Source organism: Opisthocomus hoazin, chromosome 5 (assembly GCF_030867145.1).
Source record: "Opisthocomus hoazin isolate bOpiHoa1 chromosome 5, bOpiHoa1.hap1, whole genome shotgun sequence".
In the NCBI taxonomy this organism is placed as follows: Eukaryota; Metazoa; Chordata; class Aves; order Opisthocomiformes; family Opisthocomidae; genus Opisthocomus; species Opisthocomus hoazin.
Genome location: NC_134418.1, coordinates 14,257,824 through 14,276,343, shown reverse-complemented (window position 1 = coordinate 14,276,343; position 18,520 = coordinate 14,257,824). Strand labels below are relative to the sequence as shown.

The 18,520-nt window shown below is 42.1% G+C and overlaps 1 protein-coding gene across 9 annotated transcripts in view; it reads right to left on the bottom strand.

The window, feature by feature from the left end:
* Positions 1-18,520, bottom strand: part of PPP2R2C (protein phosphatase 2 regulatory subunit Bgamma) — a 208,576-nt gene that overhangs the window by 55,591 nt on the left and 134,465 nt on the right. For all 9 annotated transcript variants that reach the window (XM_075420479.1, XM_075420473.1, XM_075420480.1 and 6 more), the window contains 4 exons: positions 9,763-9,860; positions 8,980-9,145; positions 2,188-2,300; positions 404-581 (listed from right to left, as the gene is read on the bottom strand). In XM_075420479.1, the coding sequence (XP_075276594.1) occupies positions 404-581; positions 2,188-2,300; positions 8,980-9,145; positions 9,763-9,860 (555 nt within the window). The remainder of the gene's footprint in view (positions 1-403; positions 582-2,187; positions 2,301-8,979; positions 9,146-9,762; positions 9,861-18,520) is intronic.

The following is an 18,520-nucleotide window of genomic DNA, read 5'->3' as shown; positions in this document are numbered from 1 at the left end:
ACATCTCAGACATTAGGGTTCTGGGAAGCAGGATGATGGAGAACAGGGGGCATGGTCAGGGTAAGCACTGACCTTTCAGCAAAACAAGGTGGAGTACATCAGTGTGAAGTGTCTCCAGGAAATAACAGTATAGAGTATTCTAGTCAGGTGGATAGTTACCATTCAGTTGGAATCAGTTTCTTGTTTATCTGTCATTAACCAACTCCAAGACTGTTATTTTTCACATAAAATTCCCAGATTTTTGCAACCTCTTATGATATCTAAGCATTTTCTGTTACAAATACCGCAGATATTTTGATAAGTTAAAGTATATTTTAAAATCTGCAGAAAAATATTCTAAAACAGCTCTCTTAAGCCCCACTAATACTATCAACACTGAGCAAGGAACCACAATAAAGGATACTGAAGCTCCTATCTGTGATTGCTAAATGCCAGAGATTAATCCTGAGATCATCCGCTGACATGTATGTCTCACAGTCACTGTTGACGGATATTGAGTTGACATGATAGGTGTGACCATTAGCAAAGATTCTCCGGGGAGTGACTTCTACCATCAAATCCATAGGTTTCAATACAGGCACCTGCAAAAATAACAAAACAGAAACCAGAAAGAGTAAGATTTTAAACAATTTTCTGCTAGGATGGTAAGAGTCTGGATAGAGCGTAAGCATTCAAAGATTGAAACATTATAAAACCTCCCTGCAGTGTATGCAAACTGAATTTCTCCACAGATTCTCGCTGGGCAAGGCCATTCCTGTCAAGGTGGAAGCAACACACAGGAGATCCATGGAGGGCCAGGCAGAGCAATGGCAAGCCTGGACTGTGTGAAGGGAGGCACTGGGGGCTGCCACAGAACAGGCCAGCCCCACAGCACGAGCTATTGTCCCACATACGCAGGAAGCTCTGGCTCTGACAAGCAGTGGGTTCCTAGTATTTTGCTTTTCATAAAATTTCTTTTGCTACTTGATCTCTCTCTCTCTCAAAAAAAAAGTCAGGTGGTGAAAAGGTTATAATCTCCACAGAACATAATAAATGAAGTCTTAGAAAACAAAGCCAACATGTGTACTGACATACTATGCATATACACATACTCCTGAAAAGCCAAGACCACAGTCACTGATCATTGCACCCTCATTACTCCCCTGTGCGTCACCTCAATGTCATGCTTCAATACATAGACACTGTCAATTTATTCCCTATTGCTAAAGCATTAAACACAGTAAGGCTACAGTCCATGATTTGGACTCTTCGATGTTGTTGAACATGCATGAGAAACAATCTATCACACATCAATCCATAAAACAGTTTAAAAAGGAACACAAAGAAGTTAAATCCTGAGTTTTCCTTGCCACTAAGGCAAAAAAACATTGGTTTGCTCAGCCTTTGAATTCTCAGACTATAAGCAATCCATAATGTTTTTGTTTGCCTAATCATACAGAATAGATAAGTATCCCATTAACGTTGTCATCTTTGCAGAGTGGAGGGTTTTTTCACAACAGATAATATTGGCTTGTTTCAGAGGTGGGGGTTGGTTGGTTGGTTTTAACAATAAAGAGATCCTAGTGTTTATACAATACACCACAGCCTTCTAGTTCCAACCTTTAGCCACTTCTTTTGCCAAAACACCTGGAGTGAATTCAGCCATTAAAGTCTGAGAGCAAAAATCTATTACGATATCATACACACTTATACAAGTTCCATGACTGCATCTGTTCAGCAGTGCAGAGCCTCATGTTCACTGGAGCACAGACTACCGCGAATCCCACTCTTCAGATAGGAGATGATTCTTTTATACTACTGAAATAAAGATGAGACTGAAATTTGGTGTACTGTCTTTAACTCAGTTGCTCTTAATGAGGCCAGAACAATGTTTACTATTAATTACAAGTAGAATGCTTCCAGCACACTAGGCTAAAGAATCCTGTGTGAAAGCACATTAAGTCATGAATTTTATCAGGAAGAAAAAATACTGACATCAACTCTCTAAACAGATTTCTGTTAGTCACTATATCATAAAGTATTTGTGACTTGAAAAATTTGTGACAGATTCAAGCTAAAACTTCAATAAGAATAATCATATATATGCTTAGCACATACATTTATTTTTAAATCTTATACTGAGTTAGCACCCATGACTACCTTCTTTGTACAGAAACAACTGGATTTTGGACCAAGATGGCAGTTTACCTGCAGTGATGTTACTGTAGAAAGATCTTTAAGTTTTCCTTCTTCATCTTTTAAGTTGTACCCCTCTGGTCTCTTATCTCTTTCAGTAATTTTCCATAACTTGATTGTTTTATCTTTAAAAAAATGACAAACAGCTGTTCAGTATAGGAATTCTGTATGTGGTTACTCACTTTTCACAATATATTCCTTAAATAAGTTTCTACACCTTGGTTTAGACAAGTCCCGTGCTGAAACAGTCTGGGTGGCTTAAGTTTGCACATTCAGAAAACGTTGCCAACAGAGAAAAATGCTCATAAAGCGCATCCCATACCTTCAAAGTGAGTCAGAGCTTCCTGACAGCTGACAGACCATGTAGAGCCCATGCTGCTCTTGTATCCACCTTGGCAGTTCACAGGTGGAACAGACCAAAACTACTCAATGCTCACTGCTGAAGCTCAGTTTGACAATTTCACTTTGCAAGGAAATAATCTTGCTGTAAAAGCCAGTTTTCCAGGTTACTTACAAACAGCACAAGAAGACCATGGAGTAGACAGGCAGAGCAACGACAACTGCCTGGCCCATTGCGGGAATGGGCAGTGGTGTACTGGTGTAACATCGCAAGCTCCAGCAAATGAAAGGCTGTGTGAAAAATGAGACATTTTGCCCTCCTAAGGGAAAGCAGCTGAGAAATAACTGACAAAAAAAATGAGGAATTGTGTTGTAAGGGTAAGAGAGAGAAGTGGGGAGAAAAATACATTAATCTTACAGGGAATGGAATTAAATCCAAACTCTCCCTTTTTCATGATGGGTGAAGAATATGACGATATAATAAATCACAGAATCACAGAATGGCAGGGGTTGGAAGGGACCTCTGTGGGTCATCTAGTCCAACCCTCCTGCCAAAGCAGGGTCACCTACAGCAGGCTGCACAGGATCTTGTCCAGGCGGGTCTTGAATATCTCCAGAGAAGGAGACTCCACAACCTCCCTGGGCAGCCTGTTCCAGGGCTCCGTCACCCTCAGAGGGAAGAAGTTCTTCCTCATGTTCAGACGGAACGTCCTGTGCTTCAGTTTGTGCCCATTGCCCCTTGTCCTGTACCTGGGCACTACTGAAAAGAGTTTGGCCCCATCCTCCTGACACCCACCCTTCAGATATTTACAAGCATATATTAGGTCCCCTCACAGCCTTCTCTTCTTCAGGCTGAACAAGCCCAGCTCCCTCAGCCTCTCCTTGTAGGAGAGATGCTCCAGTCCCCTCACCATCCTTGTAGCCCTCCGCTGGACTCTCTCCAGCAGCTCCTCATCTTTCTTGAACTGGGGAGCCCAGAACTGGACAGAGTACTCCAGATGAGGCCTCACTAGGGCAGTGTAGAGGGGAAGGAGAACCTCCCTCGACCTGCTGGACACACTCCTCCTAATGCACCCCAGAATGCCATTGGCCATCTTGGCAGCCAGGGCACACTGCTGGCTCATGGTTAACCTGTCATCCACCAGGACACCCAGGTCCCTCTCTGCAGAGCTGCTCTCCAGCAGGTCCACCCCAAGCCTGTACTGCTGCATGGGGTTGTTCCTCCCCAGGTGCAGGACCCTGCATTTGCCTTTGTTGAACCTCATCAGGTTCCTCTCTGCCCAGCTTTCCAGCCTGTCCAGGTCATGCTGAATGGCAGCACAGCCTTCTGGTGTATCTACCACACCTCCCAGTTTGGTGTCATCAGCAAACTCGCTGAGGGTACATTCTAACTCTTCATCCAGGTCATTGATGAAGAAGTTAAACAAGGCTGGGCCCAGTACTGACCCCTGGGGGACACCACTAGTTACCGGCCTCCAACTACACTCAGTGCCGCTGATGACAACCCTCTGAGTTCTGCCATTCAGCCAGTTCTCAATCCACCTCACTGTCCACTCATCCAGCCCACACTTCCTCAGCTTCCCTAGGAGGATGTTATGGGAAACCATGTTGAAAGCCTTGCTGAAGTCTAGGTAGACAACATCCATGGCTCTCCCTTCATCTAGCCAGCCAGTAATGCCATCGTAAACAGCTATCAGATTGGTCAGGCATGATTTCCCCTTGGTGAATCCATGCTGACTACTCCTGATAACCTTCTTTTCCTCCACTTGCTTGTTGATGACCTCCCGGATAAGCTGCTCCATCACCTTTCCCAGGATGGAGGTGAGGCTGACTGGCCTGTAGTTCCCTGGGTCCTCCTTCTTGCCCTTTTTGAAGATTGGAGTGACATTGGCCTTTCTCCAGTCCTCGGGCACCTCTCCTGTCCTCCAGGACCTCTCAAAGATGATGGAGAGTGGCTCAGCAATGACATCCACCAGCTCCCTCAGCACTCGTGGGTGCATTCCATCGGGGCCCATGGATTTGTGGACATCCAGATCACTTAAGCGATCCCTCACACAGTCGTCGACCAAGGGAAAGTCGTCCTCTCTGTAGGCTTCTTCTCTTACCTCCAGGGCCTGGGATTCCTGAGGGCCTGCCTTGGCACTGAAGACTGAAGCAAAGAAGGCATTCAGTAGCTCTGCCTTCTCCGCATCCTCCGTCACCAGGACACCCGCCTCATTCAGCAGCGGCCCCACACTGTCTCTAGCCTTCCTTTTGCTGCTGATGTAGTTGAAAAAGCCCTTCCTGTTGTTTTTGACATCCCTTGCCAGCTTCAATTCCAGGTGAGCCTTGGCCTTCCTCGTCGCATCCCTGCACCCTCTGACCACATTCCTGTACTCTTCGCAAGTGGCCTGCCCCTCTTTCCACATTCCATGGACCTTTCTCTTCCACCTGATCTCTGCTAGAAGCTCCTTGTTTAACCATGCAGGTCTCCTGCCTCCTTTGCTCGATTTCTTTCTCAGGGGGATGCACCGCTCCTGAGCATGGAGGAAGTGACGTTTAAAGGGCAACCAGCACTCTTGGACCCCCCTGCCTTCGAGAGCCCTGGCCCATGGGATTCCTCCCAGTAGCAGCTTGAAGAGGCCAAAGTCAGCCCTCCTGAGGTCCAAGGTTTTGATCCTGCTTATCGCCCTGCTTCCTCCACGCAGGATCCTGAACTCGACCATTTCATGGTCACTGCAGCCGAGTCTACCTCCGATCTTCACATCCTCCACCAGTCCCTCCTTGTTTGTTAACACGAGGTCCAGCAGCGCGCCTTTCCTTGTTGGTTCCTCCACCACTTGCATCAGAAAGTTATCATCTATGCTCTGTAGGAACCTCCTGGATTGTGTCTGCCTAGCTGTATGGTCTTCCCAGCTGATGTCAGGGTGGTTGAAGTCCCCCATGAGAACCAGGGGGTAAAGACGCCTCTCATTTAGTAAACAGCCTCTGAAGCCAACAATTAGAAGTTTTAATCATTTCAGAGGAGTTTGTCCTCATTTTTGCAGTAGTTGAAGCTGCAGATTTCCCTAATGTGGATCATCCACTCCCAACTCCGGCCATCCTCCCGACCTGCCAATCCCAACACTCCCTAAGCTGAAAAATCAATGCCAGCTCTCTCCTGCAAAAAAATCTGCCCTCGAGCTTCTAACAGCTGTTTCACTCATCTGTTCATAGAGCAGCCAAAGCCTTCCCACAGCTTCTGCACTTCAGCTGCCACCACAGCTTCCATTAACCTCCGGTCCTGCATCATTTCTGATTTCATCCCACTTTCTTCCTTTACACCTCTTTTGCCAAGTACATAGCAGAGCATAATTATTTCTCCAGTGTCAGTGATCCAAATACTTCTTTCAAATGCTGGTACAAATCATTTTTAATGCAGGATATATGTATACATGAATTGCTTTGCATTTCAATAGCAACTTTAACTTTGACATACTGTGTTTTAAATTCAGTATCTCCACTACTTTGAGTGTTTTTACTATTATGTATCTCCTAACAATACAGGTATGCTAATTTTCAAGCAACAAAAACACTACAATTGATCCATCTATAGAATAAGAGGTTAGTTCAATCTGCAACTGAAAATCTCCATTTAAATATTCAAAACATTTCATTTGTATTGCTCACGTTAATTAATTACTAAAAATACATATAGACCATGTCATGTACTTGGGATTGTTATTACATGTAAATAGTGCATTCCTGCTTATCTATTCTAAAATTTATAAATGCAACAACTGCAAAATGAATGGTAAGAAAAAACACAAAGTGTATTTTCCATTGCTGGACTTGACTGCTATTGCCTATAGGCTATATACCTAACCCTTTCCTGAGCGAAAATCATTTTATTAGCGGTTGAGGGTACTGGTTGGTGTCGGTTTTCTTCTCCTTCACTTGCCTCTGGACTTTAAATACTCCCTAGAAATCCTAAGCATGCTTATACTTCACAAAATATAGAAACACCTCCGTGAGGTTCAGTATTCATTCAGTCTCAAGGGTGTTGTGAAGTTTAAATTAATTAATGTCTGGTAAGTAGTCTGAAATCTTCAGATGAAAGGATCTGTGTGGGCCAAATTCTGATCTACCCAATGTAACTCACATCGGAAGTTGCCCCAATATATTCTGGTACAAAAGATACCGCTGAATCCTAATAATTTATTATTATACTACAAAATCAGTTCAGTTTACAACACAAACCAGAAATTTGCTAACTGCAAGCACTGCATATCCAGTGGGATTTGAACACCTTGGTGGTATCCTTCTGTCTCCATTAATTAAGGTGCTGTAATCAAAGCTTAGCTGATGACTTGTTGGTAACGTGTAAACTGGAAAGGAACCAAGATCCCCTCTAAGAGACGTGACCAGTGCAGGAACAGCCTCAGACAAAAGTCCTCCTTAGAAGGACAGAAACAGATTTGGGCAGGTGCAGACCTGTCAAGTCTCATATATGAGGTGAGACTTAGACTGAGTCTCCCCTCATGTTCCCTATCAGAGGGATGCTCCTGCCACCAGCAAATTCATTGGGCACTGTCCACCCGTGCCTGCGGAAAGAAAGGAGGCTGTTTCACAGTTCTCGTTCTTCTCATCAAAAATGTGCTTTAGGTCCTGAACTATCAGCAAAGCTTGCATTAAAATATCAGGCTCAGAAACGAGCAAATATAAACCAGTACTCAAGATGTTTCTACAACCTGCCCAAAATGAGCATGTGTGACAGGTAATGCCTTAATTCTCTACAGGTTAGGGAAAAAGACTATTATCCCCTTTCATAGGCATGGAATTGATATACAGTGTCAATGACTTCTCACAGGTAATCTGTGAGACAGCGATGAATTCAACATGGGTCTTCTGTATCCTAAAGTTAAAAATACCTTTAAGAGTATGCCAAGAGGTCAGTCTTCAGATTTCAAATCTGCTGTGCCAGGAAGCTAGGAATCCTCCTTGACACACAAAAATGTTTTGTAATTCAAAGCCCAAATCCAAAGGCTACACCAGTGGCACCACTTCTGCTCTCCTCATCAGAAACAGGTCTCCCAGGATGCTCCAGAATTAAGCAGGGGGAAAAACAGAGGCCAGAGTATTTTGCCAGGTCCTAGGCTGGCTCAGTGTTGGCTGCAACTGAATTCACCCATAGCAACACTAAGACTGATTATTTCTTCCTTTCTCCTCTCCCATATTATATATTAACAAGAAAACTGACATAAAGGTCTATTAGGCCAACCGTAAAAGCAGCGCATCTGAGGACTGGTCTGTATTCCTCAGTTTCCAAAAAACAAATTTTACAATGACAAGGGAGAGATTTATTTTTACTAATGTGTATTTGTATCATACACTTAGCAGTCATTCTTGGTTAAAGTTATCTGAAGTAGAGGGGATATGTTGACCAAGGGAGAAGTGCAGAAGTAAACTCTCAAACTTCCTAACTAGCTGATGGATCGTTAAATCAGCACAGATCACCTAGCTATAACAGATATGTTTCATTTCAAATATTGCAACAGTGCCCCCAAAAAGTCAGAAGACAACTTTAAGGAAAACAGACTGAGACATAAAATAATTTGCTATCTACTGTGAATTAATGTAAATATTATGTATAGCTATAAATTTTAACTAGAAGCAATCACTTTGCTCTAAAGCGTTAATTCCCAAAGGTGAGATTACACTGTTTTTCTGGTGAGATTACACTGTTTTTCTATCAGCAATTCCCAATTACACTCAAACTTCTACAAGAAAGATTATTTTCTAATTACAACAAGATCTAAGGTTTAAAATCAGCTATTTTTGTCTCGTGCATCACCAACAGTCATAAAGGTTGTGGGTGTCCAAATGTTTCCTAAATGACACCTGTGTGTCTTAGGCTTCATTCAGTTTCTTCCCCCTATGTCACATCTGCATATCCCCTCTTAGCAATAATCCTTCATTTTTTTAATCAATAGGCCTTAAGCATGTTAGAAAGATGAGCCAGTGTCAATATCCTATTATTATTCCTACTGCCTTCCAAAGATTTGTGTAACTCTCTAGAACTTAAATAAACCATTCTGATGATAATGAATGAAAAGACATTCTTCTCTCTCACCTACATTCATTTACACATCTACAACGAATAAAAGTTATGACAAATACAGCAGACTAAATTCTAACTCCCCAGCGAAACACAGCTGCCGAGTAAGGTGATGCCTTTGTCACAAAATTTATTTCAGGCTGGCACTGCACGTTAATAGGAAAAATGGACAGCTCTCTAAATGTCTATGAATAGTCAATAGCAAAAACCCTATGACTATGAATAAAATACATAAATAACAGGTATCAGAGCCAGCATGACAGTCTTGTTAAACTCTGAAAGAGGAAATCACTAAAACAGTAGATTCAAATGAACTAATACATACAGTCAGCAGTAAAATGCACAAAAGCAGAATGCTGGTATGTCCTCTACGCTCTCAACTATCTTACCATTTGTTGATAAAAGTGAGTGAGCTGCATTTTGCTGTGGTAACCACTTGATCTTGTTTATTTTTTCTTCTATCTCCAAACTCTTCAAATAATCAAATTCAGGTTCATGGCTCTGGAAAGTGCTGTAAACATTGTACTCCCCCTGATTGTAAGGCTCATTTTTACTCTACAGAGAATAAGAACAGCAAAAAAAATGTGGTTTATGACAGAAGTGTATCTCCATCTCATAGGAAAGGTGTATAAGCAGCCTTATAAATATAAAAATATTGAAAGTGTAATTTAATTTCTCATTTAAAGCATGATATTGACAGATTTGTTTCTACAGGAATTAAATTTCCAGTAAGTACTGAAGCAACATTTAATTAAAATGCAGAATTTTTGAAGAACTGTCAATTATTCAGGGAAACTTTCTACAAAAGATACTGCAGATGGACTGAGTTTAAAAGTGAAACATAAAGGTATCACAGCAAATGCATTGTTTTAAATGGAATAGTTCCATCAAACAGGCAAAAGCTATTAAAGTAATGTAGAAGTAAACCAAAAAACAAACTTCTTTTTTCTTAGGTTAGAATTTTGGAGCTTTGAAGTAGTTTTTTTGTTTGGGACAGCAAACTTCCAAGTAAAAGATCCTTACCCCATTTCACTAACTCTCCAAAGAGGTGACATTCTGTTTTATTGAGTCTTGAGATTACAAACAAGTTTGTTAGTTAGATCCAATTAAAGTATTAACAATAAAGCCGGGTTTTAGCAAGCTGTTAAGGACTACGCTGGTAACTCACATACCTCAGGTTCCCTTTGGAATATAACAACCCGACCCCCCTTGTCACCAGTAGCCAGCAGTTCTCCAGTGTGGTTGAACTCAACTGTAGAAATAATATCAGCTGGAGGGAAAAAGAGAAAAAAGGTAGATTTTAGACTGCTACTTCAACACAAAGGCATTATAAATACAAAGCACTCCACAAAAAATGCAACAAATGAGGGATCTGAAGGAATACAGATGAATTCAACAGCAAGTCACTGATGCAAACAGGCTGCATGCCATTACAATCTGAGGTTGCTACACAATGCAACGAGTGCAAACATAACAAGGCAAATTTGTGTTTCCAGCACATCTGCAGTTTGGGAGTGGAGGAGATCTCTGGAGAGGTTATGCTTCAAGAAGAGCAATCTCAGGCTGCTACAAAGCTTTTTTCCATACTGGAGATAGCAACAACATTGGCCTCCTGCTATTTCCTCTAGCAAGGACCAATATTACCTCTCTGTCCTGTTGCGTGTGTTATTTATTCTTCACCCTTTATGAGGGTTTTTAATATAACCACCTAGCACTAGTTTTCTCATATATGTGTTTGAACCAAGAGTGCAAAAGCGAAGCACAGGTAGCCTGTCCTACCACAGAGGAATGAAGGCAAAACTAGAACTGCTTACTGTGCAATGCTAGCAAGAGCCCATTCAAATCATCATTTTCAGTAAATCATTTCAGCACCATAAAAATGTATCATCAGAAAATAAAAATATTCCAGTTTCTTCTTTTTCTAATTTTCAACACTTCCCTTTCCCTAAACAACAGCATCAGCTTAAACAAGAAACCTCATCAAAACCTGAGGCCGTTCTTCAGTACAAATTGCTACACATCAGGATGAGAAGGGAGAAAGACAGTAGGAGCAAAAAAAAAAACGGTTCTTCTGCTGCTATGACAGTAAATGCTAGAATCATAATCCACAGTTAATCCTACACTATTAGCATAATTTAAATTAAAATGCCTAGTGCAATAGTAAATTAAGAAGCCATCATGTATACATTCACAGACAAATGCAGGGTATTACTCAGAGACTGCACGTATGAATCCTCTATAATGATCAGTATTCACTCAGCAGAAACATGGGCCAGATTTTTAGAAGCATCAGTAGTTAACAGCTCCCCTTTAGGCATAAAAAGCTGTGGGTTTCAAACACGTTCATCATCCATCAGTTTATAGTGAGAACAATGAGGCGGTAGTGGGCTAGCTCTTTTGAAAACCTAGCCCCGTATAAGTTCACTAAAATTCAAAGGAACTGAAATAACAAGTGGATGTACCATTTACTTGATACATTTCATGAATTGAAAACATCTGTTCCTATTATTCTTTTAATAAACTAGCATATTCTGTTAATAAACTAGCAGTTGAGTGTTAGAAAGCTTCTATTGCCAGTAGCTCTCATCAGCAACACACCCATCCAAATGCCTTTCCACTGGAAAGTTATAAACAATTCACCATCTAAAAAAAGAAAAAAACTTTACCCTAATTGTGGTAAACAAAAAAAATTGAATTTTTAAATTTTTTTAGGAAATCTTCACCATCGTATTGTTGTCCTGGCTATAAAAAGAAAAAAGAAACCAAACAAACTTCGCTGGATAAAGAACTGGCTGAATGGCCGAGCACAGAGAGTGGTGGTGAATGGAGTTAAATCCAGCTGGTGGCCGGTCACAAGTGGTGTTCCCCAGGGCTCAGTTTTGGGTCCGGTCTTGTTTAATATCTTTATGAATGATCTGGACAGGGGGATTGAGTGTTCCCTCAGTAAGTTTGCAGATGACACCAAGCTGGTGTCAATCTGCTTGAGGGTAGGAAGGCTCTGCAGAGGGATCTGGACAGGCTGGATCGATGGGCTGAGGCCAACTGTATGAGTTTCAACAAGGCCAAAGGCTGGGTCCCGCACCTGGGTCACAACAACCCCATGCAATGCCACAGGCTTGGGGAAGAGTGGCTGCAAAGGTGCCCAGCAAAAAAGGACCCGGGGGTGTTGCTCGACAGCCGGCTGAACGTGAGTCAGCTGTGTGCCCAGGTGGCCAAGAAGGCCAACAGCATCCTGGCTTGGATCAGGAACAGTGTGGCCAGCAGGAGTAGGGAGCTGATCATCCTACTGTACTCAGCACTGGTGAGGCTGCACCTTGAGTACTGTGTTCGGTTTTGGGCCCCTCACTACGAGAAAGACATCGAGGTGCTGGAGCGTGTCCAGAGAAGAGCAACAAGGCTGGTGAGGGGTCTAGAGAACAAGTCTTATGAGGAGCAGCTGAGGGAGCTGGAGCTGTTTAGTCTGGAGAAAAGGAGGCTGAGGGGAGACCTTATCGCTCTCTACAACTACCTGAAAGGAGGTTGTAGTGAGGCAGGTGCTGGTCTCTTCTTCCAAGTAACTAGTGACAGGATGAGAGGCAATGACCTCCAGTTGCGTCAGGGGGAGGTTCAGATTGGACATTAGGAAAAACTTTTTTACTGAAAGAGTGGTCAGGCATTGGAACAGGCTGCTGAGGGAGGTGGTGGAGTCACCATCCCTGGAGGTGTTCAAAAAACATGTAGATACGGCGCTTCAGGATATGGTTTAGTAAGCAAGGTGGTGTTGGGTTGTCAGTTGGACTTGATGATCTTAGAAGTCTTTTCCAACCTGTTGTAAAAACAACAACAACAAAACCAAATAAACAAACCAACCTTCCTCCTTATTTTCTCCATGTACTACATATATGAAGGAGGAAGGGGGAATCATAAAGTGTTTATGTCATTTTCTTTTTGGCTGAATAAAATGTATGGATGTGTAGCCTTTGAGAAAAATGGAACATGACAACTTACAAGATTTTGGGCCTGAACCCAAAGCTTCTCAAAGCTAATAACATTTGATTTTATGTGGACTTCCACAGTCTATGTATTTTATAGGTAATTATCCCAAAAGCCCTACTCTTATTAGAGTACAGGAAGAGTAGAGAGACTCTGCTTATGGTTGGTGATGCTCTGGGGCTGGGGATTGGTTGAGGTTGACCTAAAAAAATTGCATTTTTAAAAAAAATCTAAAAATCAAATCAGATTTTCTGGCATCTAAAGTTCATTTGTAGTGCTTCCAGTTGAAGAGTATTTCTTGGCTATTTTGTTCTTATCCTGCAAAATTCATATTGATACTAGGTGTGGGCTCCTGCTTTCAAAATGATACCTGCACGAATTTACGCCTTTAAACCTGTATCCTACCCCAACCATACTGGCAGAACTGCAGAAGTCTCATACTAAGAGTTCTTTTAGAATGGAGACTTTTACCTTAAGTGTGCAAATGGGTAGAAGGGTAAAAGTAGAGGGGAGGAATGTACTGTCTATTAAAATATGTGTGTATTTGTGTGTGTATGCATGTGCATGTGTAATATATACATGATTTTCCCAGCAGGTCACAAAAGAATCAGATAAAATAACTGTGCAAAGGGAATGAATGGCATTTGAACTTCTATGTGTGAATACACTTGCTACTGGCCTGGAATCCTTCCACAATGGCATGAAATATTCTTCTCTATGCTCACAAAATATTATATTGCACTTTAGAGAGGGCATCAGCCAACGCCCAGTAAAGCCCACAGGAGTATTTGCACAGACGTCAATACTAAATGAACCCTGGTTATAATAAAACAGCTCTGCATTTTGTTATTATATTGCATTTGTCATTAAAACATTGTGTGCAGTTAAGTGATTATTGTTTAAAGAATATCAGCTAAAACATTAAGTATCTGTGGGCAGTGTGTAATGATGTTGTTCTGAGGCAAAATTCTCTTCCTCTCAAGGTGTTTCTTCCAGATGCATCCCTCCTTTCCATTAGAAAAAACTATTTCTGAACTGGAAACTACCTATCACTTTTAAATTAACTTGTTTTGAGAAAGAAGAGATCCGATATTCTGACCTTAGAGGCTATGCAGCTTGTTGGTAAAAAATTATCCTTGAATTGGAAAATCACTTTTATCGATCCTGTAAATAACAGCTGAAAACAACAGCCAAAAAAAAAATCTTATCCAGCATATCTGTTCAGCAGGCACACATTAGTCATACTGTTTTCATAAAAAAGATTTGCCAGGCTGGCTCTTCCTAAGACAGAGGTAAGAACAGAATCAATCAACAAGGCTCTCCATACCCTTCTGCAGAACATTCCCCTACATACTTCTCAGTGCTGCAGCAACATCAGCCATTACGGTCCCGGCCTGCCGATTCTTCCCCTGGAGAACGGCCCCCTGAGCGTACAGAGCAGTGAACTACCAGATTTCACCGCCTCCAGGATGTACAAAAGCCCCACAATGGAAGAGCTGATGAATTTGTATGTACAGTAAGCCCCTGGTAAGGGATGGCAGAGATGAAAGACTCCTTCCGCCATACTCCTTCCGTATCTCTGCTGGCAGTGCCAAGCTTTGCACTAAGGATTAGGATTATCAGAGACAGAGATAATTTACCTTTTAAGAACAGTTCTGGGTAACCTAAGTGCCAGTGGACCAATGTTTCCAATCAGACTGCAAACCCTAAATTATCCAATATTGATCTTCCTACTCCATTTTTAGATTCCTCATTTTGTCTATGCAGAAATGTATATAAATTTGCATTTAAAAGTCACAATGCGCAACATTTTCACTCAGCTAAAAAGCACACTTTGGACACTGAACATAGATGCTGACTGAGAAAAGTAAACCCAAAACCTTCAAAAAATGAAAATACTCCGGGGGTTATACACCTGGCCATCTGTTCCACATCCTGCCACACAAAATTGTTCCAGCAGGTACGACACATTACAGACTTCATTACCTAGACTGATTTTACATATTCACAGAAAGACATCACATCACTCTACAGCTTAAACTGACAGGAAGTTTTTCCTGATCCAATCTGAAGTATTTAATTCCCTGACTTCCAGTCACCTCTGCCCTTTTGTACCTCATTAACTAATTCCTCTGCAGCTTCACAATTTACACTTTTTAAATGTGCTTAATGGCTATGTTGTACCCAGCAGCTGCTGCTTAGCTAGATGTATTCAGCTTTTCTAATAGATCTAAGTCTATCAATGTACATCTGTGCACATCAAGATATGTCTAGCTGATTGTACTGCTCTTCCTTCAACTTCATGAGTATTGTTCCAGGACGGATGCAGGCAGACGAACCCTCTGGCAGCCCTCCCTCAGGCTCAGCGTGGGGTGGGATGAAACAAAGGTTGGCCCAGATTAATTCTGGCCTTTATTTCACACCATCACACACTTTTTCAGCATTCACTTTCTAGTCTCTTACAGGTTTATTTTAAGGGTTGTTAACAGCTTATTCCTATATAACACAAACAGGTCCAAATATCTTTACAATAATTAGAAAAGCCTTATCTGTATCATTTTGAGGCAATCTAGCATAATTGCATGTCATTTTCCACCTCGTGCGCATTCAGTGAAGCAAAGTCTGAACACTCTTATACTCCTCTTCGTACAGTATTTTGGTCAGAAACTGCAAGCAACTCTAAAGAGAAAAAAAAAAGCTGTGAAATCCTACAGGCAGAACAGGTCAGAACTTCTCCTTTACATCACATCCACCACAACCAGCATGGCAACACCGTTGGCCTGAGCTGAGTGAATCAGCATCTAGGTCAGGTTTTTGCTGTGCGTGTTCCCAGTGGCTAGCAGGCAATCTTGTCGTCTACGTTATTTCAACCAAGTTCTGACCTGGCCTAACCTTGGTTTGAGAAATCCAATAAGATCACAGCACAATCTGGCATGGCTGCAAGCAATGTTCAGTCATACTGACGCAAAAGTCCCTGAGGAGCATAATCTAGAAGAAACAACAAAGAAGCTTGCAACAAAGAGAGCCATAAAACAAAAGGACAAATGGCAGATAAAAGAGGAGCAGTATTACAGTATCTCTTGTGAAGGGAAGGCTGTTACAGTGAGCTGTGTTGTCAGAATTTAGTTTAGACTTGGGAAAAAAAAAAGGGAAAGAAAAAAATGGATGGAAAGAAAAAGCCTGCTACCTTTTTTTTTAGCTGAAGTTTCAAAGGTTTCCTCAAGCAGCTAGAAAACAAGGTATGCAAAACCCTCAAAGGTATCAGGGTCAGACGAGTACTTTTCTGAAATAGCTGGCAGAGAGATCCTTGACAACAGAAAAAATTCCTGCTTGAAGCAGCAGTCTCCATAACACACATCCATTCTGGTTCACAGAAGTGTTATTCACATCTTGGACCCAGGGATTGAACAACATTGGACACCACCCCTCCAAATTCAAGTAAACACAATGCAGAATCTCACACAGCACACTGTCCACGGCGGCTGGGTCAGGAACTCAATGCGAAAAGCCAACACACCAGAAAGCCAACCCCACTCTACTGGGTAGACAAGACATTTTGTGGACCTACACACAGACTACCTGATCACCTCTCCAAGTCACCACAGCAACACAGGGCTCGAGTCAGTACACAGTTGGGAGGCCATATGAGAAGGCCATACGAGAGAAAAAGAGAGAGCAAGGATGCATGAGATGGAGAGAGAAAGAGACAGAGAGTGTGCAAACACATTTAAAAGAGCAAAAGCATGAGAAAGGGCGCAAAAGAGCATACGTGAGAGAGCATATGCACACACGAGAGCTTAAAGCATGAAAGAGCACAAGGAAATGCCACAGCAGAAGGTAAGGCAGTAGTTGGAAATGAAGGATCTATCTGCCCCTTTGCCCTGGGATTATCTGTCACCCTGGCAAATCTTTCACTTTGCTTTCTTTCTTGTTTTATTATGGCTTTAAAGCCTGATGGAGTTTGCGCTGCAAAATGGCGTCTGCTCCATGTTAGATGTCTGGGCAATACAAAACACAACAGGAAGCTGATCTTGGCCAAAGCAAACTTTGAACATAGATGCTAACAGTTTAAATGCTTCAGGGATCCATGAAACAGGGTGATCAGTCAATAAGAGAATGAAATCCAGAGATGTGTGTTCACTGTGCTTTATGTAGCTGTTTTCCTAACTGACACCTTGCCTGGCTTCATTGCTAGCAAGGACAAATATACTGAGGGCAAAATCCAAACAGCTCCATTCAATCCTGTCAAGCAAGAACACGGAAGTTTATCGGGCTAAATATCACCTTTCCTCCTGAGGATAACAATCTCTTCCTGATGTGAAATCCAAAACCACAGGGTCGAATACTGAACAGCTCTTGAAAGGCTACTTGAAACAAGAACACTTCACTGGGGATGGCAGCAAACAATAGTTTTGAAAAAACAAAATAAAAAAAAAAAGAAGCAACAAATTTCCTAACCGTAAATCCTGGCAAGCACTGAGCAAATCTTTCCCTTTTTTCCATCTTTAATCTCCAATTTACGGATTTTCAAAATGCTACACGTACTCACCTCAGTGGCCTGCATCAGCCCTGGCCGATCATGAGACCATCACGATACTGCTAGGTTTCACAGGTCCATGCATCCCTGTGTCCTCAGGGACCAAGGAAAGCACCTTCCCACTCAGAATACTGGAATGTAGGTTCAGCACCCACTCAAAGAGAGAATTTACTTGAAACAGAATCTAAAAACCAAATCCAAAATTTGCACCCCTCTATGAGCACCTATGACCACTGTGATTTACTGTTTCTAGCCTCGAGCTTTAATAGAGTTTGGTTTTTTTCTCTCCAGTATTTTTGTATGTATTTATTTTAAGAGCTTAGAAAATGTTTGCAACAGCTTTTTAATCACATGCTAATTTCTAGCTGAATTTCTCGAATTAGAACATCAGGAAATGGCACCCAACTATTAGAGCACAGTCAATGTGAAAAAAAAAATTTTGCCTACAGGACAAATATGTAAAATAGATTAACTAGGTTCTGTGCCCTGTGCTAAAAAACCACTTCATACTGAATACAAGCCACTGAAACTCAGTTTTTCATAAAGCGATCCCCCCATTTTTATCCCTAATTTAAAAGCTCAGAGTCCTTATTTCAGAGGTTCTGGCACCCATCTACCCCCTGCAGAGTACAAGGCCTCCAGGAAAGGAGGCCAAAGAGACTTGACCTTCTGCCCACCCAGGTAAATGGAAGGTTTCCCACTGCTTCAGTAGTAAATAAGGTCAAGGAACATTTGTCAGATGTGGTGTAGCTGAAAATTAGGACACATTTCTCAAAGTTTTGGCTACAGTTTACACGTACTTCAGTTTCTTCCTGTTCAAGGTGACCTGCTTAGATCAGTGACACATTGCAAAGCTTCAGTCCTTAGTCCTGCAGAATGCCTAATTAACGTTACGGTTCTCCTCGCTGAAGTGATGAAGTGCACTGCTTTGTGCCTTCACAATCTGAAATACTCAGTGGACAGATAAAAAGCTTTCCACAACTCCTTTTAATACCTATTTAGGGGCTGCCGGATAGTGGTGCCGCATGACCTGCAGTGATGGAGCAGCCTCTTGGTGTAGTCCTGTACGCTGACCCCAGCCCCGCTGCCAGCGGGCACCTCAGTCCCCGGGCATCGCCGGAGCTGCTCAGCCTGGCAAGCACTGACCCCTCTGTCCTGACCAACCTGAGCAAGCGGGGAAAACTCACTAGAAAGCCTTCCACCTTCGGCAAATCAAAGCCGCTCGGTAACACTGCTCATAGCTAGTCTTACAAGCAACACTAAGAAAACACTGTAGATCTCTATTTTAGCATAAAGATGTGCACAGTAGCTTCTAAACTTCACATCTCCTAAAAGCTTCAGCACAGTTTACACTGTGTAACACATGCTAGTAATTTACTCTGTTGAGATTTCAGGGAGGGGGGAAGGAAAAAATGCAGCAA